The sequence below is a fragment of the Eurytemora carolleeae genome, unplaced genomic scaffold (assembly GCF_000591075.1).
Source record: "Eurytemora carolleeae unplaced genomic scaffold, Eaff_2.0 scaffold1186, whole genome shotgun sequence".
In the NCBI taxonomy this organism is placed as follows: Eukaryota; Metazoa; Arthropoda; class Copepoda; order Calanoida; family Temoridae; genus Eurytemora; species Eurytemora carolleeae.
Window position 1 is genome coordinate 18,077 of NW_019397178.1, and position 27,277 is coordinate 45,353.

General features: G+C 32.6%; 2 protein-coding genes and 1 long non-coding RNA gene across 3 annotated transcripts in view; 2 read left to right on the plus strand and 1 right to left on the minus strand.

Annotated features, from left to right (window-relative positions):
- Positions 1-10,791: 10,791 nt before the first annotated feature.
- On the plus strand, positions 10,792-15,057 carry LOC111712540 (uncharacterized). Its single transcript, XR_002767481.1, has 4 exons — positions 10,792-10,829; positions 11,446-11,536; positions 13,741-13,814; positions 14,599-15,057. It is a non-coding gene; the product is annotated as an uncharacterized LOC111712540 (long non-coding RNA).
- Positions 15,058-15,116: 59 nt separating this feature from the next.
- Positions 15,117-16,267, minus strand: LOC111712541 (dnaJ protein homolog 1). Its single transcript, XM_023487186.1, has one exon. The coding sequence runs from the start codon at positions 16,216-16,218 to the stop codon at positions 15,220-15,222; it is 999 nt and encodes a 332-aa protein (XP_023342954.1). The 5' UTR covers positions 16,219-16,267; the 3' UTR covers positions 15,117-15,219.
- A 629-nt stretch (positions 16,268-16,896) lies between these two features.
- Positions 16,897-27,277, plus strand: part of LOC111712542 (bromodomain-containing protein 4) — an 11,326-nt gene continuing 945 nt past the window's right edge. Inside the window, exons 1-9 of the mRNA XM_023487187.1 lie at positions 16,897-17,070; positions 20,263-20,395; positions 20,889-20,985; positions 22,085-22,220; positions 22,975-23,841; positions 24,712-24,790; positions 25,663-25,723; positions 26,344-26,423; positions 27,006-27,088. Of these exons, the coding sequence (XP_023342955.1) occupies positions 17,015-17,070; positions 20,263-20,395; positions 20,889-20,985; positions 22,085-22,220; positions 22,975-23,841; positions 24,712-24,790; positions 25,663-25,723; positions 26,344-26,423; positions 27,006-27,088 (1,592 nt within the window). The 5' untranslated portion in view covers positions 16,897-17,014. The remainder of the gene's footprint in view (positions 17,071-20,262; positions 20,396-20,888; positions 20,986-22,084; positions 22,221-22,974; positions 23,842-24,711; positions 24,791-25,662; positions 25,724-26,343; positions 26,424-27,005; positions 27,089-27,277) is intronic.

Here is a 27,277-nt window from a genome sequence, read left to right on the forward strand (position 1 = left end):
TGAGAAATCCCTTAATTGCTCATAATAAAAATATAGAAATATGGATAGCTTATTCTTGGTTGGAGGAAGATGTTTAGGGTACCTTTAGGAATCGGACACATACCAGGTGGATTTAATGGTTCTGTCAATATTTCAGAAAGCTGTGAATTTCGATCACAATTTGACCCATTAAGCATAATTTTATAACCTTTTTCTTCAATACTTTTTGTCGGCATATACATTTTGAATGAAAAAGTAAAGTGTTAACAAATCCATTAGGTAAAAGATTGTTGAATTGAAACACGTTTGATTACTATAGTTTCAGTAGAAGCCAACATTACTGTTACAGCGCCGATATAAGGATTTATCTCTAATTGGATAATGAGATAGATAGAAAGATAGATGATACTGCCATGCAATTTCTATTAGTTCAGAATAGACACTAAACACATGATTGAACCCTCTGATTGGATCAGGCGCTAATGGACTTGGCATACACGAGTTTGATGTCAAATTGTAGAAACCGAATGCTGCTCACTCTGGTTAGTCTGGGGTGATATGGGATTCTCTGAAAAGAAAGGTCCTTGAAACAATCAAATATGATAAAGTTCTTTTATTTAAAAAAATCGAGGTAAAATATGTTTTTCAATTGTATGTAGAGATGGGAAATTATTAGATTCGTTTTACAGAAACTTTTAACTTTTTAGACCTTTCAAAGGTTTTTACTTTCGTCTGAGAAGGGTCGAACAATTTAAAATTGTGTTCTATAGAAGTTTGCTTTTTTTAAACATGCAAATTTGCTATCCTATAGGTGAAAAAATATTATGCAAAAACGAACCAAACACTATCGTTTTTGCTTAATATTTTCTTCTAGGGTACCTTTGGCACAAACTCAGATTTTGCACCCCAATGTCGTAGACCTTAGATATTTCAATCTATGAATTATGTTAGATCAATAGTCTAAGTTTGAAATATCAAAGGTTTCCACCATCAGATTGCCATGATATTGGGACCAGAAAATTTGAATTTGTCGCAAAAACTTGCATATGTTTGATAAAAGCAAACTTCTACAGAATAAAGTTTTAAAATGTTGGAACCTTCTCATGTTGTCGCAAAATCTTTTAAAAGTCTAAAAACATTACAAGTTTCTGTAAAAGGAATCCATCCCCAATTATGTAAAAGCTATGTCAGTTATCCTTTACAGTTGAATGCAGAAAACCGCGGTATTGATGACGTCATAGCTTTTACCAGAGGAATCAAAAAGAAACTTCATGTGATTACATTCGTTCATGTGCAGTACACTTTATTTTATGAGAGTTCATGTGCAGGACACTTTATTTTATGAGAGTTCATGTGCAGTACACTTTATTTTATGAGAGTTCATATGCAGTACACCTTATTTTATGAGAGTTCATGTGCAGGACACTTTATTTTATGAGAGTTCATGTGCAGTACACTTTATTTTATGAGAGTTCATATGCAGTACACCTTATTTTATGAGAGTTCATGTGCAGGACACTTTATTTTATGAGAGTTCATATGCAGTACACTTTATTTTATGTGAGTTCATCTGCAGGACACTTTATTTTATGAAATTTCATGTTTTATTTTTTTGCTTTTAAGAATAGAAAATGTTGCTATTCTCCAGAAAATCAGTTTTAACAAACAAAGGATATTATTTTGAAAATGGGTGACCGAAAGAAAACAACAATCATTTCACAGTTTTTTCGTTATAACATGCACAAAAAGATTTTTCTAATAGAAAAATGTATCTATACTAGGCTTTTAGGGCACATCGCGCTCATCTTCTTTTTTAACTTTTAACTGTGGTTTTATCTGTGAAAATCTTCTCTTTCTACAGTATAAAACAAGAACTAAAAAAAGTTTGCGCATTTCATAATATTTTTTCGCGCATTTTCAAAGTTTTACCAAAAGAAAATCATTTAAACACAAATTTTTGAAATTTTAGATCATTCATAAACCCTCCCTGGGGTCACGTGAGGTCCCAAACAAAATTTGGGCCCAATCAGTTCAGCCGTTATGACGTTTATTGGATACAATAAAACAGACACCCCTCTGGGTCACAGCCCCTGGGCATGTTCTTATCACTGTTTGGCTTGTCTGTCTGTTTGGGGGTCTGTCTTAAGTAGTAATTAAAAGTTATATATACCTTTTCAAAAGTCCACTTTCAACCTCAGAGCTTCATATTCAAAGGTTTTCATGTTGTCATTAAGTCTCATCCTTTGTGGGTAACCCTGTATATTTTCGGGTGTGCAAGCTCAATTAAATGGTGGTAGGACTATTATGAAAAAATAGATTTATTGATATTATTACTGTGGGCTGTTATCATTATATTATTTAACCCTGCAATAAATGATCCAAAAGCTCAGTCAGTTGATCTATAGGTATGGCCTTATACAAACCTGATAAGTTTTATGAACAACTGTAAAAATCAAAATTAAAAATGTATTAAATTAAAACTATAGTTTTCCATTATCAAGACAATGTTTTTTTTTATTTTTAAAGAGAAAACAATCGTTTTCATCAATGAAAACTATTTCAAAAGAAAATCCGATTGTTTTTGTAAGTTTATGGATCAACGTTTGAAAACTAGGGTTTCTAACGAAATTGATTACGCATAGTTACGGGAAATTATTTTCATTTCATGTAATTTTGCAGGATTACGTGTAACTTGCAAAACTTCAATTTTGCAATATTAAGGTGTAATTAGCAAAGCTTCAATTTCGCAAAATTACGCCTTAATTTTGCGAAATTTTGCAATTATTGTGACTTATTAAAAAAAATTAATTTCACTTAATTACGGCCAAATGTTGTAAAATTTTTAGATAATTAACTTTTAAATTTAAATCACACAAAACTCACTTACTACTTACTAAGAAAGTAATGCTGCACAGGTAAATCAGAACTTTCAGCCAATACTTTGTTAATGTAATTTTAAGTTTGACAATCAAGTTAAAGTTTAGCAAAGGGCCAAAAATGTATTTTCATAATCAAATTAAATATTCAATCTATACATTTTATTCCACATCCAATAACTCATAAATATATCAACCTGCTTTCTCAACATTATCTTCCATTTAAAAAAAATATTTTTAAATTTGTCATAATATGTTTTATCATAATCCAAAATTCCCATTATTCAGGTAAAGCCCAGTACTTTTCAGTTATGATGATTATAGATTACACATTTCGAAAAATGCATAGGCGCAGAATTTCTTCTGGGTGATTGCTAAGTCTATCAAACCTCGTTTATCCTTTACTGAAAAGTATAGGAAAGTCCGGCAGATCGAAACAATGTGGGCTTAACAACATTAACTCTAACCATTAATTCTTCAGGCTTGGAATAATATAAAAATTCTTGTTCTCTTTGAAGTATTACCTAGAATGGCCATCCTTTGGTTGTTTGAGATTAAAAAATTATCAAATAAAATTAACATATTTGTGCCTGAAGTTAATGTTTTCAACCGAAATTTGCCGAGGTCTCCTAAAAAGAACAGATATTTGTTTTCTAAAAAAATACGTCCTGAAAATATATAATATTTAACTTGGAAAATTAATTTACCATAAAAAAATTCTCACATATTATAATAACTATGTTTTGTGAAAGTTTAATATTTATTTGCAGAAATTAAAATTTTGGAGGACGGTTTAATAATTTCTTAACCAAGTTCAAAAACAATATTCAAACATTTAGATTTACATAAAAATAAGACTTAAAGTTAGCTCGAAAGGAACATTGGTCTTTTCATGTGTGCCAATGCAATGAAGCACCGGTCATTGTCGGATTAATTGGTTTTCCCGTTGTAAGAGGGAAAACCCCGACATGGGTCCGGTGCTCCATGAACACCGGACCCATGCTTCGGGGACCAATTTTCCTTTGTTGCTTGTTTCTACTTACAAATAAAACCGAAAAAACCCGGTCATAATATTTATGTTATTTTTATAGACCTAGTTTGTTTATGTTGAGGACCGATTTAAAACCTCCGTTGGTTTTTCATTTTCTTAATTGTGAAGAAAAATTGTTCCAATTTTGTTCCTGGGATTTCTGCAGGGAGGTAATAAAGTTCTTTGTTTATTGTTGAATTGTTTATAACGTTTTTAACAAATTTATGTCTCATACTGACACTGTCAAAAACTGTAACTCCTGTAAACTTCTTTTCTCTTTTATTTCTTTGTCTTTTGGTATTTTTGCTAGGTTTTTAATGAATTTTAAAGGAAAACCTTTTTCTTTTAGAATTGATATAACTATTTGATTTTGTCGACTTAGTTCTTCTTCAGAAGTTGTATGTGTCCTGTTTGTTTTGAAATAACACAGTCTAGAATACATACAGGATCAAGACTTTTTTTAATTCTCACCAAATATAAGGAGTTTGAGCATGATTTGGGTGCATCCAGAAACAAAGATTCAATGTATGGTTCTCATCTTTGCACTCTCAACTTTAACCCAGGGAGGAAGGTAAAATTCAATACCTGTAGTTTGGGCAAAGAAAAAAAGACAAAAAGATTAACAAACATATTATAACTAGGGCAGGGCATGTTTCTACTTTTTTTTAAATTGTTGGTTCCGTTCCATTTGTTTTGTGAAAGAACAATCGTTCCCCAGGAAGAACGCCCAGCCATAATTATAACTATGCCGCATACCAAAATTGTTAAAACTAAAAAGGATTTTAAAAATTTCAGACGATCTACTTTTAAAGTATAAGGCTTTTCATTGACTTATAGCTTAGTAAATTGTTAAAATCATATTCTTAATATTTCCAATACTAATTTAACTTAATGTTTGTTTCTAGGTTTTTTGTAAAGAAAGGAAAGATATCTCTGGAAACATGGAACCAATCTATCCTAACAAAGGAACAATTAAATTATAAAATGAACAACTAAAAACCTTAAATCATAAATTTGCTGAGGCATACAATTATTAATTTAAAGAATGCTTGGTTCAATTTCTTTGACACTAATTATTTCCTTTAATAATGGTAAATTATAGTTATATTAGGCACACATTAATAAAGTTAATACTCGTTTCATTTCTCTTATTTATTGTCTACTACCGACTTATATAGCGCATTAGATTGTCTTATTTATTTTCTACAGTAGACTAATATAGTTTAATTAATTGTCTTATTTATTGTCTACTGCCGACTAATAAAGTCTAGTAGATTGTCTTTTTTAATTTCTACTGGAGACTAACATAGCACAGTAGATTGTAATATTCATTGTCTACTGCAGACTAATATAGTGTAGTAGATTGTCTTACTTATTGTCTAAAGTAGACTAATATAGTGAAGTAAATTGTCTTATTTATTGTCTACTACAGTCTAATATAGCGTAGTAGATGGTCTTATCTATTGTCTACAGTAAACTAATATAGTTTAATTAATTGTCTTATTTATTGTCTGCTGCAGAATAATATAGTATGGTAGATTGTATCATTTATTGTTCACTGCAGACTAATATAGTGTAGAAGATTGTCTTATTAATTGTCTACAGTAGACTAATATAGTTTAATTAATAGTTTTATTTATTGCCTACTGCAGATTATAATAGTATAGTAGAATGTCTTATTTATTGTCTACTGCATACAAATACAGTATAGTAGATTGTCTTATTTATTGTCTAATGCACACTAATATAGCGCAGTAGATTGTCTTCTTTATTGTCTACAGTAAACTGATATAGTTTAACTTATTGTCTTATTTATTGTCTACTACAGACTAATATAGCGCAGTAGATTGTCTTATTTATTGTCTACAGTAGACTAATATATTTTAATTAATTGTCTTATTTACTGTCTACTGCAGACTAATATAGCGCAGTAGATTGTCTTCTTTATTGTCTACAGTAAACTGATATAGTTTAACTTATTGTCTTATTTATTGTCTACTACAGACTAATATAGCGCAGTAGATTGTCTTATTTATTGTCTACAGTAGACTAATGTAGTTTAATTAATTGTCTTATTTAATGTCTACTGCAGACTAATATAGTAAAGTAGATTGTCTTATTTATTGTCCACTGCAGACTAATATAGCGCAGTAGATTGTTTTATTTATTGTTTACTGCAGAATAATATAACATAGTAGATTGTCTTATTTTTGTTCACTGCTGACAAATACAGCGCAGTAGATTATCTTATTTATTGTCTACTGCAGACTAATATAGTAAAGTAGATTGTCTTATTTATTGTCTACAGTAAACTATTATAGTTTAATTAATTGTCTTATTTATCGACTACTGCAGACTAATATAGTATAGTAGATTGTCTTATTTATTGTATACTGCAGACTAATATAGTATAGTAGACTGTCTTATTTATTGTCTACTGCCGACTAATATAGTTTAATTAATTGTCTTATTTATTGTCTACTGCAGACTAATATAGTACAGTAGATTGTCTTATTTATTGTCTACTGCAGACTAATACAGCACAGTAGAGTGCCTTACTTATTGTCTACAGTAAACTATTATAGTTTAATTAATTGTCTTATTTATCGACTACTGCAGACTAATATAGTAAAGTAGATTGTCTTATTTATTGTCTAGAGTAAACTATTATAGTTTAATTAATTGTCTTATTTATCGACTACTGCAGACTAATATAGTATAGTAGATTGTCTTATTTTTTGTCCACTGCAGACTAATATTGCGCAGTAGATTGTCTTATTTATTGTCTACAGTAGACTTATATAGTTTAATGTATAGTAGATTGTCTTATTCATTGTCTACTGCAGACTAATAAAGTATAGTAGATTGTCTTATTTATTGTATACTGCAGACTAATATAGTATAGTAGAATGTCTTATTTATTGTCTACTGCAGACTAATATAATTTAATTAATTGTCTTATTTATTGTCTACTGCAGATTAATAAAGTATAGTAGAATGTCTAATTTATTGCCTACTGCAGACTAATATAGTTCAGTAGATTGTCTTATTTATTGTCTACTGTAGACTAAAATAATTTTGTAGATTGTCTTATTTATTGTCTATTGCAAAATAGTATAGTATAGTAATTGTCTTACATATTGTCTACTACAGACTAATATGGAGTAGTAAATTCTTTTATTCTTCTTCACTGTAAACTAATATAGTGTAGTAGATTGTATAATTTATTGTCTACTGCAGACTTATAAAGTTCAGTAGATTGTCTTATTTATTGTCTACTGCAGACTAATATAGTATAGTAGAATGTCTTATTTATTGTCTACTGCAGACTAATATAGTTTAATTAATTGTCTTTTTTATTGTCTACTGCAGACTAATATAGTATAGTAGATTGTCTTATTTATTGTCTACTGCAGACTACTATAGTGTAGTAGATTGTCTTATTTTTTGTCTACTGTAGACTAATAAGGATAGTAGATTGTCTTATTTATTGTCTACTGTAGACTAATAAGGATAGTAAATTGTCTTATTTATTGTCTACTGTAGACTAATAAGGATAGTAGATTGTCTTATTTATTGTCTACTGTAGACTAATGAGGATAGTGTAGTAGATTGTCATCTACGCTGCAACAAGGTTGACGGACAATGCAATGCGTATAAATTTGATGCTGACACTGAGACCTGTTCTGCTGCTAAGGTAACACATTTCCTTATTCTTTACCATATTCCTGNCCCCCTGTAGTTTTTCTTACATAACTCAAAAAGTATTGGTCTGAGGCTGTTCAAATTTTCTGACTTTTCTAAATACCCAAAGCCCTCTCTTTAGGCCCAAAACCAGGCTTTTATACTAACTAACTGAGTCCTAAGGCAAACTGCCTTAATGGCTGCTTTTTCCTGTTTGACCCACTTTTAGTTGTCAGATTTTGATAACGTTTAGCTTTTTGGAAAGCCTGTGACATAAGAAAACGGATGACTCAAGTATTGCAAAGAATTTTTCGCAAATTATTTGCAAACAACCCGTCAAAGGAAATTTGCACATTTTTAGTTTTTCTTAAATACTCATTAGATTATTTAAAATGTTGCAAAATTTTTTGCATATTGGAAATGGCATGGTCAAGGGCTTTTCATAAATGTTTTTTTTCGTAATTTTTTGGACAATTTTTGTTTTCACAAATTTTTACTTTATAACTGGATTTTCCAAAAAAATTCAACTTTTGCAAATTTTCAATTTTTTCTTCAGATTCTAAAAGTAGAGCACAAGAGCTTTCCAATGTTGTATCATTTGTTATATTTGGACATCAAACATGGGATTTAGAGGGGAAGGGTCAACTTGACCCCCCCCCCAAGCGTATCCTGGTTTTCAAGTACCCCAGAAGGGATAAGGTTAAGAATTTCTGGAAAATGCTGAGCAATGACGACCTTTCTTGAATCAAACTTAAATTTTCCATCAAAAAAGAGCGAGAAATAGAAATAAGGCATGTGCTAGTATAAACACAGATATCTGACCTCCAGTTCAACCTTATTTCAGTTATGGCCTCTAAAAAGTTCAAATTATAAGATTAATAAAAGAAGGTCATGTGACCTCAAGAGGGATTGACCTTAGGCGGTCAAAATATGAAATCAATAAAAATAAGTCATGTGAGGTATTACATCATAGCTTTATAGGTGTTCTAATTTTATTCCAATGCCTTTTCCGACCATACCAGAACCTAGAGGTTGTTGATCTGAAGATGACCTCAGGAGATCAAAATATAAAAGAAATGAAAATGGGTCTAATGTTCTGTATCAAACTCAGGACACTTATAACTCCACTGGAGGGATGGTCAATAACATTAATTTTCCGGCTCCAGCCGAGGGAGCTATAATATCTGCTGCAAACTTCAATCTCTTGTCACCTTGTGCAAACCCATACATCTGGAGTGTATGGTAGCATACTCTGTGAACTAAACATGGTTGTCAAAGATTTAAAATGATATTTTTGTTCTGTGACTTCTAGTAAGTAAATACAAGTATTCTTTAAAATCAAAATAGCTTGCAAACAAATTGTTTAAAATTAAAAATGTTTTATAGATAAGTAAGGAAAGTCTGAGAACATTAATAAGTCATAAATTTAAAAGGTACTTTAGATGGAAGGCCACTTTATTTTATGCTTGCAGGCACTTTACCATGATAAAAATTGGCTTTTTTTTTGCCCGTTATTCATTTATTTTGTATTCATGTTCAGGTTGAGCTGCCAGGCCTAGTATGTTAAGAAGGAAGAAGCTGTATCCATATTCATGTTCAGATTGAGCTACCAGGCCTAGAGTATGTTAAGAAGGAAGAAGCTGTATCCATATTCATTTTCAGGTTGAGCTGCCAGGCCTAGAGTATGTTGAGGAGAAGGAAACTATATCCATATTCATCTTCAGGTTGAGCTGCCAGGCCTAGTATGTTAAGAAGGAAGAAGCTATATCCATATTCATGTTCAGATTGAGCTACCAGGCCTAGAGTATGATAAGAAGGAAGAAGCTGTATCCATATTCATGTTCAGGTTGAGCTGCCAGGCCTAGAGTATGTTGAGGAGAAGGAAGCTGTATCTGTATTCATGTTCAGGTTGAGCTGCCAGGCCTAGAGTATGTTAAGAAGGAGGAAGCTGTATCCATATTCATGTTCAGGTTGCAAGCTATCCAGGCCTAGAGTATGTTGAGAAGGAAGAAGCTGTATCTGNACAAACTGGAGAACTTCTCGACTTTGAACACCCTGAACACACATTAGTTTATAAAGTTCCACAGATCTTACAGAAGCTGTATCCATATTCATGTTCAGATTGAGCTACCAGGCCTAGAGTATGTTAAGAAGGAAGAAGCTGTATCCATATTCATGTTTAGGTTGAGCTCCCAGGTCTAGAGTATGTTGAGGAGAAGGAAGCTGTATCTGTATTCATGTTCAGGTTGAGCTGCCAGGCCTAGAGTATGTTAAGAAGGAGGAAGCTGTATCCATATTCATGTTCAGGTTGCAAGCTATCCAGGCCTAGAGTATGTTGAGAAGGAAGAAGCTGTATCTGTATTCATGTTCAGGTTGAGCTACCAGGCCTAGAGTATGTTGAGAAGGAGGAAGCTGTATCTGTATTCAAGTTCAGGTTGAGCTACCAGGCCTAGAGTATGTTGAGAAGGAAGAAGCTGTATCTGTATTCATGTTCAGGTTGAGCTGCCAGGCCTAGAGTATGTTGAGAAGGAAGAAGCTGTATCTGTATTCATGTTCAGGTTGAGCTGCCAGGCCTAGAGTATGTTGGGAAAAAGGAAGCTGTAACTGTATTCATGTTCAAATTGAGCTATCAGGCCTAGAGTATATTGAGAAGGAAGAAGCTGTATCTGTATTCATTTTCAGGTTGAGCTGCCAGGCCTAAAGAATGGTGAGAAGGAAGAAGTTGTATCTGTTTTCATGGAACCTGAACTTCACAAGTATATGGTCAGTTCCATTTTATTAAAAAGACTTCACAAATAAATCCGCCAAAAAATCATGTCCAAACAAAGTAAGGGAGGGGGGTGGCAGATGAAAAACTTTGCTCCAAAATGTAATTTTAACCTTCTAAAGTAGGCCTAATATTTGAAAATGTGCTTTTCCCCTTTTCCAAAGATTTTCAATAACTTTTTCACCCACTACATATCGTTTATTGTATTAAAAATTGTTCCTAGTTAGAAAATTCTAACATCTTTTTATATGTATACTATGCTTAGGTGTCTGTTTGTGTCCAATAAGAGGCAAAACGGAATCGGATGAGGCCAAATTTATCTTTTTGGGGCCTCGCATGACCCTAGGGAATGTTTTTAGATCAAAGTCAAGTAGTTAAAAATATGCACGTCTTTACTACAGTTTTTTTTCAGGGCAAACTCAGTACAACAACAACAACAACAACAACGACAACAACAACAACAACAACAACAACAACAACAACAACTACAACAGTAAGTTTTATATAAAAGGGGTTGCAGCCTCTCTGTTTGGTAACTTAAAAAAAATGTTAAACAAAAACATTTCTTTTTTCTTAATTACTCCAGGGTGTCTCGAAAATGATCTTTAAGTTGCTTTAGCTTCCATCATGGTATAATGAATTGCATGTAATTTAAAAATTAACTTAATTAACAGAACATTCTGTCTCATGGGAGCATTGTCATAGATAAACTATTGGAATTGTCCTCATCCTCATCCTGCTTTGGATGCCAGTAATGGTAAAATATTTATTCATTAAACTGCATCGGAAAGATGGAGGAGAGGAGGCTAGGCAAGTTTGTCGAGGACAAGCTCTAGTGAGTGGAGGAGAAGCAGTTTGAAATGAAAATGACTCTCGACATTGCTGTGTTTATATAACTGTTTGCTTTTTATGTCTATTTTAATCAATAAAGTATCATTTTGAGTTCATTGCGTTAAATTTTTAGTATTGTGAAGTAAATTGATAAAATTAAGATTTAGTAAGAATTTAGATTTTTTCAAATTTCACAATATGTTGCTTAGAGGGTTACCAAAAATTACACTTGTCCCTGAAAGGACTGAGAAATAACAAAAATTTAAATGTTTTTTAAGCTCTCTGGTATTCCTGTTTCAACAAAATCTCCAGCTGTCTCCACACAACAGCCAGCAACTCCTTCCACCACAACCCAAACTATCGGTGTAGGTAAAAAAAATTATTAATTATAAAAAGTACATGTGTTAACACAAATTCGAAATATAAGGAAGACGACTCTATGTAGTTTGTATGCCGCTGTTTATTCCATGATATGTGTAAATCCTTTTCCATTGTTTGCAGTGGATAGCATGTGACCCACGCCCTTTNCTCCCGGTCCTCACTCCTTGGTCAGCTTAAAACACTCCCTCACAACTCCCTCTCAGGGAGCAAGACTGGCTTCTTCATGGTAATGATACAGATACCTGACTATCAACAGACGATGCTTTCATCCAGCCCAATAATTTCCTAAGAGTTTCAACATAGGAACCAATTTGAGTAGACACGTAATTCCTCAAACCTAAAATGATACTACTGAGAACTCTCCCCCCTAATGTGAAGCCTGGAGAGAGTGGAAACCTGATGTTCCTTCTACAGTTGATCTGGACCACCAACATGAAGCTCTACAAAACTCCCATAATGTGACCACAGATATTCGTCAATAGTTTCCTTTGTTAATTCCTAACCAACCAATTTCCAACCCTGACTGGGGCAAATATTTCAAAACTTTCGTTTTTAAATAAATGTTAAGAAATATCCTTATTGATCTCTTTTATTTTACTATTATGACTTTTAAAGTTAACAACATGCTGTCCCTCAAACATGACATTTAGCTAAAAGTTAATTTTAGTTTAAAAAATCTTTTGCTTACTTATTATAAACTTGGTGAGAAACTCACGTATAAAGAACTCAATAAAGGAAACTTTACAAAGAGAAACTCAATATAACAAGCCAGGTTGAATCGATTAAAGCACTACAAAAATATTAATCTTCATGTAATAAATGATTTGATTTGATTTGATTTGATAACTTTGCACAGACATTTATTTTACATTATTATTAAAATACAAACTGAGGATTAACCGAAGTTAATCCTGGAATCATAGATGAAGATAATTCTCCTCCTGGAGCTACTGGAGAGGTTATCGACCTTTCTCCTCTGATCCATCATCAAGACTAACCCTCTTCCGGGGCAAAAAATGGACGTTCAGTTTGCTTTCTCTGCCGACAAAAGCACCCTTATCCGTGCTCCCCAGATAAGGGTCACCAGGGTTTGAATCTCGTCTCCATGGAAAATTCCTACCCCCGTTGGTAACAGATGCAAAGTAACGGGTTAAATCATTATTATTTGTTTGTCCAGTCCTCAACTCATGATAAGACTCAGCTTGGGTTGAATGAACTAGGATACAGTTATACATCCTTGGTGGGTTTACATTATCTTTTACTTTGAAATCAATTTTAATATAACATGACTCCCATGTATTATTTTTATTGATCTTTGGTATCAAACAACTTAAAATTATGGAAAAAGACATTCCAAACTACTCACCAATTGTAGGACCCATAAACTACAGGAACCTGACTATACAATTTTTTACAATTTTAAAACAAATAGTAATCCAAATCTTAAATTTTTCAAAATGGGCTCCATGCTTTTAAAACCATAGGAGAAAATGTATATTATTTTGAGATATCCCCCCCATGCCTAAAAACAATCATTTAATAACAATAATTTTTAAAAGTTTATGAAAATGCAACCAACTGAACATGATGTCGTAATTTTTCTGGTTCAAGTGTTTAATTTTAGCAATTTCCTCAATTTTTTCTTAAGCAGAAGTCCATTTGTCACTTCCCAGAGAAACTGGATCAAGAATAACAAATTTCTAAAGAGAAATGAGGGATATTTTATACATCCTTGGATTAAATTGTGAATCGGACATGCCAGTCTATAAATAGAGAGTACCTTGAAAAAAGGTCCACTAGTCCTTTAAGTGTGGACTAAAATATTATCCACTAAGGGACTGCTTCCCTAATTTGAAATGACCCTATCAATGCCCAATTATTGCCACCCTTACATAAACTTTTTCTGATCAACATTCTGAAAGATATTGTCGTTTTTCTAGGTTTGAAAGTATTTAATTCTGATAATTCCTATATGTTTTCCTGCAGTAAAAATGGACAAGTCACTTTTGTAGAAAACCCACACTTGAAAATAAACAGTTTTTAAAATTATAGATATATAATTATATCAGACAAAGCTTTTAAAGGTACCGTTGTGAATCAACCATTGGCATCTTTGCTTGGAGGGTCGCTTGAAATTACGCTTACAGTCCCTTTAAAAATTAGAATGAAAGTCTAAAAAGGATATATTATAGGCCCAGGAAAGTGTTCTGAAGATGGAATATTTCCGGATCCTGAGAGTTGCAAGGGATTTATTCAGTGTGCACAGGTTGTTTTTAAAATTAGAATGATTAATTTACAGTCCTTACATAGATAACATAGAAAACTCTGGAATAGAAAGTCAACTTTTAACCTCAAGTTATGACTTAAAATAGCCAAATGAACAGGAGGTACAGCAATTGTGCAGTGTTAACAGACCCATTTTTCACTTAATAAGTGCTTTATTAACGTACTAGGAAAACTATGGCGTTAATGTCGTCTTTCTATCTTACAGTTTTCTGTTTATAACTGTAAAATCAAGAAACTGTTGAACTAGGTTCGACTTCTTTTTTACGCTAAACACAAGAGAGGTACAGTTCTCGCGATTATATCAATACAGTGAAGACGACATTTTATTAATAATTCTTTGATATCTAACCTAACAAGCATTTTTTTACATTAGTTATCAAATAAACAAAGAGACGCTGTTAATTGAAAACTTCTCTTTGTTTACATGTTTAAATGACTCTGCTGTTGGAAAGATTGGTAGAAATCAAAATTTTTTAGAAAGTAGTTTTCATTGTATTAATATTTACGACGACGACTGTAGTTCAACTCACTTTACCTAGTTCAGCTAACTTTTGCTATTAATTATTATTCACTGTTTGCAGTATTCTTGGCTTAAAATCAATTGTTCAGTTTTTTTTTCTTAAAATGTATTTTTTTTATTCGAGCAAATGTTGTAAACAGATTTTTTCATATGTTAAACCTTGAAAACTGCTTTAACGTTGTCACATATTTGGACAAAGGTGTTTCACTTTAAAACATACTATTGTTTAAATGATTTTTTTTAGGGTAATATATTCAAAAAGTCCTGCAATGCTGGTTTGTACTTTGATTTAGCAATCTACAATTGCAATTTTGCAGCAGCTACGGATTGTGGAATCCGTCCTACTTAACCCTGACAATGCCGGGGGGGGGGCTTCTTGAAGTCCCCCCCCCATTTGACCTACTCTCATTGAAACTTTTGTCATGTGTGTCATAAGTTTCGAAATTTGGTAATAAGTTATATTCACAAACTCTAATTTTTAAATCCCTATATCTTTGCAACCCAATGTAGTAGACATTTAATATATTAAGCTATTAATTTAAAATATCAAAGTTTTACGCCATCAGATTGCTAAGATAAAAGAATTTCAGTTCCTTTAATAAATAATTTATATTCTGAAATTTATTTTTTGCAATTTTTGTTAACCTCTTCTAAAGCTTAACTATTCAAAAATTATGTATACTTTAAACAAACTTTATAGAACTATACTTATATCCATGAACTCTCAGTCTTATAAATAAACAAAATGAAATAAATATGCTATGTATTCTTAATAATTTATTCTGCCAATACTAGATATGTTAATAATATTTTACATGTAAATTATGATTTCTTCACTGGTTGAATTGTACAAAATTTGGCATGCTTACGATAAAGCAGATTTAACTAGGTTTTTTGAAGATTCAGAAAGGGTTACAGGAAAGATAATGTTAAAATCTATAATGATATCTCCTCTCTGATTAGGGTTCTTGGAAAAGGGTAAACCATAACCCTGTAGATGCTTTGTTTCTGTTGGTTTCAATACGTCTCTGGAACAGTCGACATGTATTCTCTTCCCTTCTAGTGTTGGCACTTGGAACATGGTTCCGCAAAGCGCGTCTTTAAGGCTAAGAGAATGTGTATACTTTAAGTTAGCTCCATCTCTTTGAAACACAGCATGTGGAATCTCTTTTAACACAAATATTACATCCACGGGTGTTTTTCCTGGTATCCTATCTCCTTCCTCCTTAAAGGTTAGCTTAGTACCCGTTTTCCATCCCGGTTTAATAGCTATCTTTAAAATTTTCTCCTCTGAAGAAAAGGTTCCATCATTTTGATAATTCCTCTTGGTGATTTTCATCTTTTTCTCACATCCAGTCAATAAATTTTCTAGGGTTACATTCACTTCTTTTATGATTGGTGGGTCTTGTTGATTGAAAGATTTCCCTCCGAAGCTTGCAGGAATGCCTCCGATATAATCAACATCCATCTGATCATCAAATCCTCCAAGACCTCCGCTAAATCCTCCAAATCCTCCAACCCCTGATGATCCAAAGAACTTGGCAAAGGTTTCTCTAGGATCAGACTGAGAAAACTTAAAACTAGTGCCTCCAGAGAAATTTGGCATACCTCCATTCATATTCGGACCAGATTGTCCTGCTCCATTCTTCAAGCCATCTTCTCCAACCTGATCGTAAATCCGTCTTTTCTTCTCGTCGGATAAAACTTCATATGCTTCTCCAATCTCCTTAAATTTCTCTTCAGCCTCCTTGGCTTGATTTTTATCTGGGTGGTATTTGAGCGCCAGTTTTCTGTAAGCCTTCTTTAATTCTGCATCAGTTGCTCCTTTTGTCACTCCTAAGATTTTATAGTAATCTTTTCCCATTGTAATAATAGCTCACTTGCGGTTGTGACTTGTAAACTTCAATAGTTCTTTAGCGCTGAAATGTATCTGGCTTATAGATTTAGCGCGCGCGCATATATAATTCAAAGAACATTCGAGATGTAGAACTTTCGAGAATTTTCTCTTTCTAGAACAAAATATTGAATGTCGTCTTTTTTCTGGAACATTCTAGAAATGTCGTCTGCTTTCTAGAACATTCTAGAAATGTCGTCTTCTTTCTAGAACATTCTAGAAGTGTCGTCAAAAGTTTTTACTTTCTTTCCTAGAAACAGCAACTATGATATTGAAAATTAAACTAAAAAACAATAAAAATGAAAATGAAAATGAATTTGAATGCAATATGTGTTTGACAATTGCCCTGCAGTTGGTATCTATGAAATAAAGGAACATTTTTTAAATCCATATAGCAATAGCAAAGAGAATATATATGTAATTTTCATATTCATATCAAAAATGCATTTATTTTTTTTCAGGAATTTAATTTTAACATTTTTATGCGTTAGGAAAAAGAGAAGCAGATTCTAACTGCGTAGAGATTTCCAAGGTTTCTAGATTGGTTCAGTATCGGGGGGGGGGGGAAGGAAGGTAAAGGGAGGGGGTGCGCAGATGAGAAGCCGTGACGTCACAGCCCATAACAGACGCAGAGTATTAGAACTTCCTATTCATTTCAGAATCAGTTGATCTAAGGCGTTTGTATACGCATTTCAGTCAAGTTTAGTGATTCATATATAATACATATATAATAAAAGATAAAGAAGACAATAAATAAAACGTAAACATGAATCGAATTCCTGAGGAAGGTTTTTTTCAGCCTAGAGTCAGACCAAAACATAGGTAATTAAATACTGTTTCAATCTTTATAAACTATTGTTTACTATAATTTGTCCGTTATTTGTTATTGTTTTTATTCATAGAAAAAGTATCTAGTTAAACGATATATTTTGTGTCAGTTGTTTTGATTTAAGTTTTGAATATTTATTCGTATATGGATATTAGATTTATTATCTCAATTTTTTCAAATTTTTTTGCGTTGATTTTATGAAAATTAATGAAAGTAAGTTGTCAGTTAAGAATTTGTCTGTTTTTTTTCATTTCAACATTTCTCTCAATTTAAGTTTAAAGTTGGTTAAATATCTATTTTTAAAAAGATTAGGTTTGAAGTGTTTTTGTAAATTTATTTAGATGGTAAACTTTCAAGGCATATTATTTTTGACAGATATGTATGTATAAACAATATACATTGATGAAACAAAAATATCACCTTGATCCTGGGGGGGGGGGAATTAAATTTATGGGAAGAAATTTAAAGATTTAAAGACGTTTAAGAATTAAAGATCAAAGAGGACCTTAAAACATTTGCCACAAACTCTTATTTTCTAATCCCTACATCTTTACAACATAATCTATTTGGTCCAAGACATAAGATTGCAAAGGTATAGGGATTGGATTAGAACATTATAATTTGGCGATTGTTCAATTCCTTAATTTGAAATACTGGTGTACAACTAATGTGCCCTTTGAGCTCGACCAGTTTTGAGTATATGTCAAAGTATTGAAAAGCAAATCAATTTACTTGCATGTAAGTAAATAAAAACGCTATTTTTTCGCTTAAAAAAAGAGGTTATGAATAAAAACGTGTAAGATTTTATTCTAACGTGAATTTTATTTAATTTGACGTGACAACAGAGGCTTATGTTCTGCTTATTAAAGGGAATATGTACTGGATATTAAAGGGAATATGCTTATTAAAGGGAATATGTACTGCTTATTAAAGGGAATATGTACTGCATATTAAAGGGAATATGCTTATTAAAGGGAAAGTTGAAAATCATCTAGGGCGAAGAGTCTCAACAACCGTTGCTTCAAGGCTTCGTAAGGTTCAGAGGATGGAGGAGACTTGATCAGATCCAGGACTTGGTTGGCAGTCTCTTGGTTGAAGGACGAGACGCAATAATACTCTTCGTGAGGCTGGCGGTTACTCCCTTGAGCTTGGTTCGGCTCAGACCGGGACATTATCACCGTCCTTGGGCATTTTCACTTGAGCGAGTAGCTTAAAAACAGTCTATAGTGTTGAAATGAACAGTCTATAGGAGCGAAAAAATTTGGGGTCACCAATTTGGCTACGCTCAATAAAACACGTCCAAGGTTTAAATAAATACTTTATTGACTAAATATTAAAAAACTTTAAATTTAAGAAATCGATTATATCTATATCAAGGTGACGTGGCAGATTATTATGTACTGCTTATTAAAGAGAATATGTACTGATTATTAAAGGGAATATGTACTGCTTATTAAAGGGAATTTGCTTTTTAAAGGGAATATGTACTGCTTATTAATGGGAATATGTACTGCTTATTAAAGGGAATATGCTTATTAAAGGGAATATGCTTATTAAAGGGAATATGCACTGCTCACTAAATGGAATATGTACTTCTTATTAAAGGGAATATGTACTGCTTATTAAAGGGAATATGTACTGCTTATTAAAGAGAATATGTACTGATTATTAAAGGGAATATGTACTGCTTATTTAAGGTAATATGTACTGCATATTAAAGGGAATATGTACTGCTTATTAAAGGGAATTTGCTTATTAAAGGGAATATGTCTTGCTTATTAATGGTAATATGTACTGCTTATTAAAGGGAATATGTAATGCTTATTTAAGGGAATATGTACTGCTCACTAAATGGAATATGTACTGCTTAGTAAAGGGAATATGTACTGCTTATTAAAGGGAATATGTACGGCTTATCAAAGGGAATATGTACTGCTTATTAAAGGGAATATGTACTGCTTATTAAAGGGAATATGTACTGCTTATTAAAGGGAATATGCTTACTAAAGGAAATATGCTTATTAAAGGGAATATTTACTGCTTATTAAAGGGAATATGTACTGCTTATTAAAGGGAATATGCTTATTAAAGGGAATATGTACTGCTCACTAAATGGAATATGTACTGCTTATTAAAGGGAATATGTACTGCTCACTAAATGGAATATGTACTGCTTATTAAAGGGAATATTTACTGCTCACTAAATGGAATATGTACTGCTTATTAAAGGGAATATGTACTGCTCACTAAATGGAATATGTACTGCTTATTAAAGGGAATATGTTCTGCCTATTAAAGAGAATATGTACTGCTTATTAAAGGGAATATGTACTGCTTATTAAAGGGAATATGCTTATTAAAGGGAATATGTGCTGCTCATTAAAGGGAATATGCTTATTAAAGGGAATATGCACTGCTTATTAAAGGGAATATGTATTGCTCATTAAAGGGAATATGTACTACTAATTAAAGGGAATATGCTTATTAAAGAGAATATTGACTTTATTCTATTTGACCTTTTTTTTGTGCCCGATTCAAGATGTTACTCTTTGAACAATGGTGAAGATAATGTCAATTTTCTGTATTGACAAGTTTATAATTCTGACAATTTCCTTCGTTGTCTGTGCTGCATAAATCTGCAAGTTATTTTTAAAGAGCAGCAACTGTTGGAAATAATCAGTTGAAGATAGGAAAACAAGGATATCTTCATCATGTTTAACAAGACGAAGGTTTACAGGGTACCATGGTGAATTGGACATATCCTTCGCTAAAAAGATTGAAGGGGCTGGGGGCACTCAAAATGGTGAATCACTTTCCCAAAGGCATTTACCTATAGGTGGACTTCCCAAGTATCAATTTCATTAGTGGCAACTTTCCAAATGTGCAATTTCCCAAAGGTTAGGTCAGGCCCTCTAAGGCACCGCAGGCAGCAATAGGGGCCGAGTGCTGCGGCTAGTATGGGATAGAGGTCTGAGCGCCGCAGCTAGAACAGGCTAGGGGCCGAACGCTGCGGTTAGGACAAACTTGGGAAGTTTCCGCTTGGGAAAATGCCTTTGGGAAAGTACCTAACATCCTCAAAATAACGTGAACATTCCTTTAAAATGATTTTATTGCTGTACTGTACTGTAGGTATCCACTGACCCCTGAGCTTGATCATGTACGTAAACATGTACTGTACTGTATAGGTATCCGCTGACCCCTGAGCTCGATCATGTACGTAAACATGTACTGCCAAAGATAATGAAACACCCCCTGGCTCTACCCTTTAAACACCCTGTAGACGCTATCACAGAAGGAATATACCCAGACTATTTTTTGGTAAGTCTATTTTATTATAAACTGTAATAAAAATTCTGATATACAAAAATATTTTTTAAGTAACATTTTTTTATTTAAAAGATCGACAAATTCATTTCTTCATTTCACTAAAGATCGTTATTGAACGATCGTTTAGTTTTTGTTTTTGTTTTTTATCGTTAACGAAATTTTTTTGATCGTTAACGAAATGTTTAAATTCATCCTTTCATAAAGTGAAAACTGCCACTTTACACGGCACCTTATTTTTCTGATTTTTTTAAGATTCATTAAATCAATAAAGATTTTGAAGAAAACACTGAGTTCTTGCCACAATCTCGGATTATCTAATCCCTATATGTTTAATCCACAATGTCGGAGACCTTTGCAATATTTAAAACTATGAATTCTGTTGGATCAAAAATTCCAAGTTTGAAATATCAAAGGTTACCATCAGGTTGCAAAGATATAGGGATTGACAACTTAGTTTGTTTCATGAAAAAACTACTTTCTTTAGGTTATCAGCCATCCGATGGATTTATACAGTGTACGCGCCAGGTTGACCCACGGCTGGTATTTAAACATGGGTCAGTTTATTCAAGATATTAATCTAGGTAAGGTATTCACCCTGGACTAACCAGAGGGAACAGCATTCGGTTTCTTCTATTTGAAATCAAACGTGTTTTGTTCTATAATTCAACAATCTTTTACTTTACGGATTTGTTTTATTTTATACTTTTTCATTGAAAATGTATATTCCGACAAAAAAGTATTTAAGAAAAAAGGCTAAAAAAATATGTTTAATGGGTCAAATTGTGATCGAAAGTCACAGCTTTCTGGAGTATTGACAGAACCGTTAAATCCACGTGTATTCATTTATTACTATTAAAGGGATTGTAAATGTAGTTTAAAATAATCCTTTATTTAAATTCTCAACGGAAACCTTTATATATTTGCCCAAGAAACTAAATGAGGAAGAAATCGTTGTTTCTCGTTCACTCCTGCATGTCGAGTCCATTAGCGCCTGATCCAATCAGGGTTTAGCCATGTGTTTGTTGTCTATTCTGAACCAATAGAAATAGTATGGCGGTAACATCGATCTTTCTATCTATCTCATTATCCAATTAGAGATATGAATCTTTTAATCGGCACTATCAGTATTTGGAAATATTTACTTCTACTGAAACTATGGTGCGATCTTTAAACACGTAGAATTTTTAATAAATTTGCAAGTCATTTTTAACATAAAAACTACGATTCAAATTAATCAATTTTTTGAGCGAAAAAAGGGATACTGTCGTTCATCGGACATGCCTTTCTTGGAGGAGCACTTTAAAATACGTCTACAGTTTCATAAAATGGACCTTTTTTACATTAGGAAATAGTTTAGAGTTTTAAAGTTGATCTCCATCAATTGAAATTATAAATTAAACACTTTGTAGTTGTAATATTTTGAGTTAAAAAGTTACAGGCCAAAACTTTTAAATCTTAACTCTGAACTTTTAAAGGCTCAGTCAGTTCTCTTATCGCCTTGCGATTTAGTTATAGTTGAGGGACTTTAATAATTCTTAATTATCTCTAGGATGATTCCCAGTATATCCCCGGAATTAAGCTTAAATCCTTCAATTTATAAGTACACGCTGTAGATATCGAGTTCAGTCGTCGGACTAAGCACTCTTTCATTCAAAAGTTTTAGTTTCTGTTTCTTAATAGTTTGGCGAAATGCGCGACAGTTTAATCCCCCAGATCATCTTCTTCATCAGTGGGCAGTTCAACTCCAGGAGATTACTAACAAACTACTCAGACAAACCAGAAAAACATTAGACAAGCAAAAACCCAAAGATTTAAGGTAATATTTAATATTGGAACTGATTACTTGCCATGCGAGCTATTAGTTTTTTTTAATTCCTCTGCAGCTTTGTAACCATATGTTTCAAATTTTTGACTATTTGCTCTATCAGATGTCATAGGTTGAAATTTTCAAGGTTTCCGACATTAATTTGCAAAGACTAAAAAATTAAAGTTGTAATTTTAAAGGGACTGTACAGTTTACATCTAATTTCAAGTGACACAGCTCCAATTATACCGATTCACAACGGTACGCTGTAAAGCTTTGTCTCATCAAGAATGCATGATTGATAATTATAATCTTCTCATTAAATATTGATTATTTTCAATCCTGGGTTTTGGACTTGCGTATTATCTGGTTCAGAGACAAGATGAGAAAATTGTCAGAATAAAACCCGTCGATATCTTTCACATGATCTATCAGATAAAGGTTTTAAGGGTAACATTGTGAATAGGACATGCCCTGTTTTTGGTTTTTTTTTAAATTGTCAGTTGTAAGTCATATGAAGTTACTTAAATAGTATCATTGAACATATCGATTAGAAATGTTGCAAAGAAATTTCAACCAATATAATATTTTTTAATTTTTTAATTGCTGACATGGTGTTGTTATGATATAAGTCAGAAGATAGCATATTGCAAGTACTGTAATATAAAAACGACATTTAACAACAGCAACCACTTACAGACATAAATGTTAAGATTGAAGTGCTCAGAAACCGTTTTAGAATTTTTTTAAAATAAATTTTTTTTAGATTTTGTGAGAGAATTCTATCAACATTGATCCAAGAAAGCGATCAAGGTTTAAGAGTTGAACCAGCTCAACGTTTAAGAGTTGAACCAGCTCAAGGTTTAAGAGTTGAACCAGTTCAAGGTTTAAGAGTTGAACCTGATCAGGTCTTATCTTACTCCGACCCTCTCCAGGTCCCATTCAACCCACGGACCCAACATGACCAAAACTCTCATTCCTACCCTGGTATTCTCTCTCCTCCTAGCTCACTACCTCAATTCTCTCCTTATTCAATTCCTCAATCTTCACCTTATTCCATACCTCAGTCGTCCCCTCGCCCGATTTCTCATTCTCTTCCTCATTCCTCAATACATTCCCCTTCCTACCCCTCATCCCATAGTTCCCTTCCAACTTCCCACTCCCCTCTTCAGTCCCTTCCCTTGTACTCCCCACATAATTCCTTAACTCCACAATCCCTTTCCTTGTCCCCAACTCATTCACAAGGAAAGGAATCCCCTTTTCATCACTCGCTTTCTCCTCCGCACTCTCCTCCCTCCCAATCCCTTACAGCTCCTTCCCAATCCATTCCAGCTCCTCCCCAATCAATTCCAGCTCCTTCCCAATCCCTTCCAGCTCCTTCCCAATCCATTCCAGCTCCTTCCCAATCCATTCCAGCTTCCTCCCAATCCCTTCCAGCTTCCTCCCAATCCATTCCAGCTCCTTCCCAATCCATTCTAGCTTCCTCCAAATTCATTCCAGTTTCCTCCCAATCCCTTCCAGCTCCGTCCCTCTCACTGAACTCTTCTGCCAATGTGTTCCCATTGAGAAAACTGGAAAACAAATTAAAATCTGGAAAATATGAAACTTCCGAAGCATTTGCTGAGGACTTCAGGTAAAATGGTGTCCCAATGTATATGGAAATTTACATTATACAGGGTGTCCCAATGTATATGGAAATTTACATTATACAGGGTGTCACAATGTATTTGGTAATTTACATTATACAGGGTGTCACAATGTAAATGGAAATTAATATTTTACAATCATCGCGGCATTTTTTCGTAAGCCTTTTTCAAGCATCAAAATGTCAAGATAAATTAAAACTTTTTTTCCAAATAAATAACCATCCATTTACTGAGGACCATTCCCGATGGTATCCTTTAACTTTTATCGATCAACAATGTGAAATATTTATCATCGTTTTTGAAAAGTTTAAGTTCTTAAAATGTCCCTAATTGTTTCTGTAGCAAGAAATCAGCAAGTAACTCTATAGAGAAACCAACATTTAAAATTAACTATTTTTAAAGAGAAATCGTGGATATCTCATTTATTCTTAATCAGTCAAAGCGTTTAATTAAGGATATTTTTCAAATGGAGGGTTACTTAAGATTTTAACACTTCAATCTCTCTTTTCTTATTCATTTAAATTTTTACTATTTGAAATCTCTTAATTTTTTGGGGGAATTTGAATATTTGCAATAAATCGCATCTTGTTAGAATCGCGTAATCGAAACACATAAGAAATCATATTTAGTTTAGCTACTGTAGAACTCAAAATTATGTAATGATATCAATTATTCTGTATTGATATCAATTGATCGGAAAATGAAACTTTGTTTTACAAAAAGTCTTAAATTTTAAATTTGATTGGACCAATGAGACATCATTAACAATTGTAACTTCTTTATTAATACACTTTTTTAAGAAAGACCATTCAAAAAAATAAAAAATTGTTTTTTAAGAAATGTTTTGATATTTTTAGAAGTATGATTGGAGATGTGTACAGACAGTTTTCCACAGATGATCCTTGCATTCAGATTGCGCAGCATTTACATCACAGGGTGAATTTTTATCTTTTCTTTTTGATTTTGATGCTCACTAGCTGTAGTGGCCGGTGTTTCCCCTGGAATTTTTATAAAAGTCAAATTTTGAAGAAAAAAATTTGGTTTAAAAAAAATTTTTTTGCCAATGTTATCCCCAGGGTATCCATTGGTTCCCTCAGAAAATTTCAGCCAATTTGGTCGAGCCGTATAGCTGACATAAATACATATATACATTTTCAACTTTTTCAGTTTAAATATACATTTTAGATGTTTAAATATATATTTCTTCCAAGACAAAATGTTTCATGGGTCTAACCCAATCATCAGTTGGAATAAAATATATATATATATATGAGCGAAGAGCTTTATAATATAGATTATGTCATTTGAACTTAAAACTAAAGACTGAAATATAATTTTTTTAAATGTGGAGGAAACAGTAACACCATCTTTATTTACTCTATGAGGATTGAATATCATCAACACTAAATTTTAAAAACTAAAATTACATTTTATTTGATTAAACTAAAATTAGATTTATTTAGTGGTGGTCAGTGTAAAAATCGGCCAATATCAAAGTACACCGCAATATCAAAACAGAACAAAACAGAAACATATTAAAATTTTGAGAAAACCTTATATACTTGTCTTTCTTTTTGACGGAAAGGAATTGAGTCTTTGCACCAAACTCAAATATACTAATCCCTATATCTGTATAACTATAGTGGCGTAAACCTTAGATATTTCAAACTTTAATTATATGATCTATCATACTTCATAGTTTGAAATCTGTAAAGATTAAAATTACGTAGACATAATTCGAATCCATCCAATACTTAACAATGGTAAACACCTTGAATTATGTTTTTAACTATAATTCTTTTTTTTAGTTTGAATATGAATATGCTAGGGGTATAAAAGCAGAAGAAGATGAAATAATGAATGAAAAAGGTAAGTTTTCTTTTGAATAAGACATGTACAGAAGATAATTATATAATTATTAAATGTCATTATATTGACGATTTTAGTAAATGGAAACTGAGGCCAAATTTAAAGAATTTGAACCATGGCTTAAATTTAAGGCGCAGCTCAAATATTTGATTCATCTTAAAAATGTATTCAATGTTTTAAGATTTAAGCCGGCGATCAACTGAAACCGGTTTTAGGTGGATTTGAGACGCGGCTCAAATTCATTAAATTCGGACTCGAAAGACACTGTGTTTACTGTTTAGCATAGTGCAAGACATTTTTTTAAATTTTGTGTTAGCTGAACATTTGCGGGTTTTTTCACTTATTGTCATATTTTGACTCTGACAGAAGATATATACAAAAACAACCCAAAAACTGTCCAAAAACAACCGTGTTGTAACAATTGATTTTGAATCGTTTTCTCATTTTCTTTTTTGGTTAAAAATATTGCAAAGATTTAAAAAAGCAAACTTTAACAAAATAAAGATTTCAAATTTTGAAAGTTTTATTGAAAATAAAAAAAAAACGGTCAAAACAGATTAGTTTAACAATATGTTATCGTTCGTCCGTTAAGACTTTCAGAGTTCATATTATAATTTTAGAAGCTGCTGAAATAGCACTGCTTGAAAACATGAAAAAAGAAGCGACTGCTATAGAGGAGCAATTGGAGCAACTCATTCAGGTGTTTAGCGATTTAATATATTAATACAGTGATAACCAGAAAACTCTGAAATAGAAAGTCGACATTTAGACTCAAGTTATGACTTTAAATATGCCAATGAACATGAGGCAAAGCAATTGTACAGTGTAAACAGACCCATTTCACTTACTAAGTGATTTAATAACTCATTAGAAAAGCAATTTGCTTTGTAACAACATTAAATGCTCTTTAGTATTGCTGTAATGTCGTCTTCCTATTCTAAGTTTTCTGGTTGTTACTGTAGCAAATGTCAAACAATGAAAAAGTTTCTTTACTCCACGTGGTACTCATAATAGTTTATATTCTGTTGGGTTTGTGTACACTACAGAAACTTACGGATTTATATTAATAATTTAGCGGATTTCCTTAACCATAACAAAAAAGGTAGAGAGGAGGGGCGTCGAACGCCCCGCCCTCTCCCTGTTTAGGGTTAATACCTGGACTATTTTCTCAAACGATATTTTATGTATTGCTCTACTTTCATAAGCCTAAACTCTCAGAAAATGGCCAAATACAAGAAAAATTCTAAATTAGTTGTTTTGTATTTATATTTCTATATTTTAGGAAGAGAATGAGAGGTTAGAGGATGCAAGGATGGAAGAGGCAAGAGGTCTTGTAGACAAGATTTCTCTTCTTGATTGTTCAAGGTAAAACAAAAACCATATAATATTTTGTACAGCTTTTTAAATTACAAGATTATCAGTAAACAAAGAGAAACTGTGAATTAACACCCTCTCTTTGTTTATACAGGGAATACATAATAATAATGATGATACTGATACTGATACTGATACTGATACTGATACTGATACTGATACTGACGATCTAGCTGATAC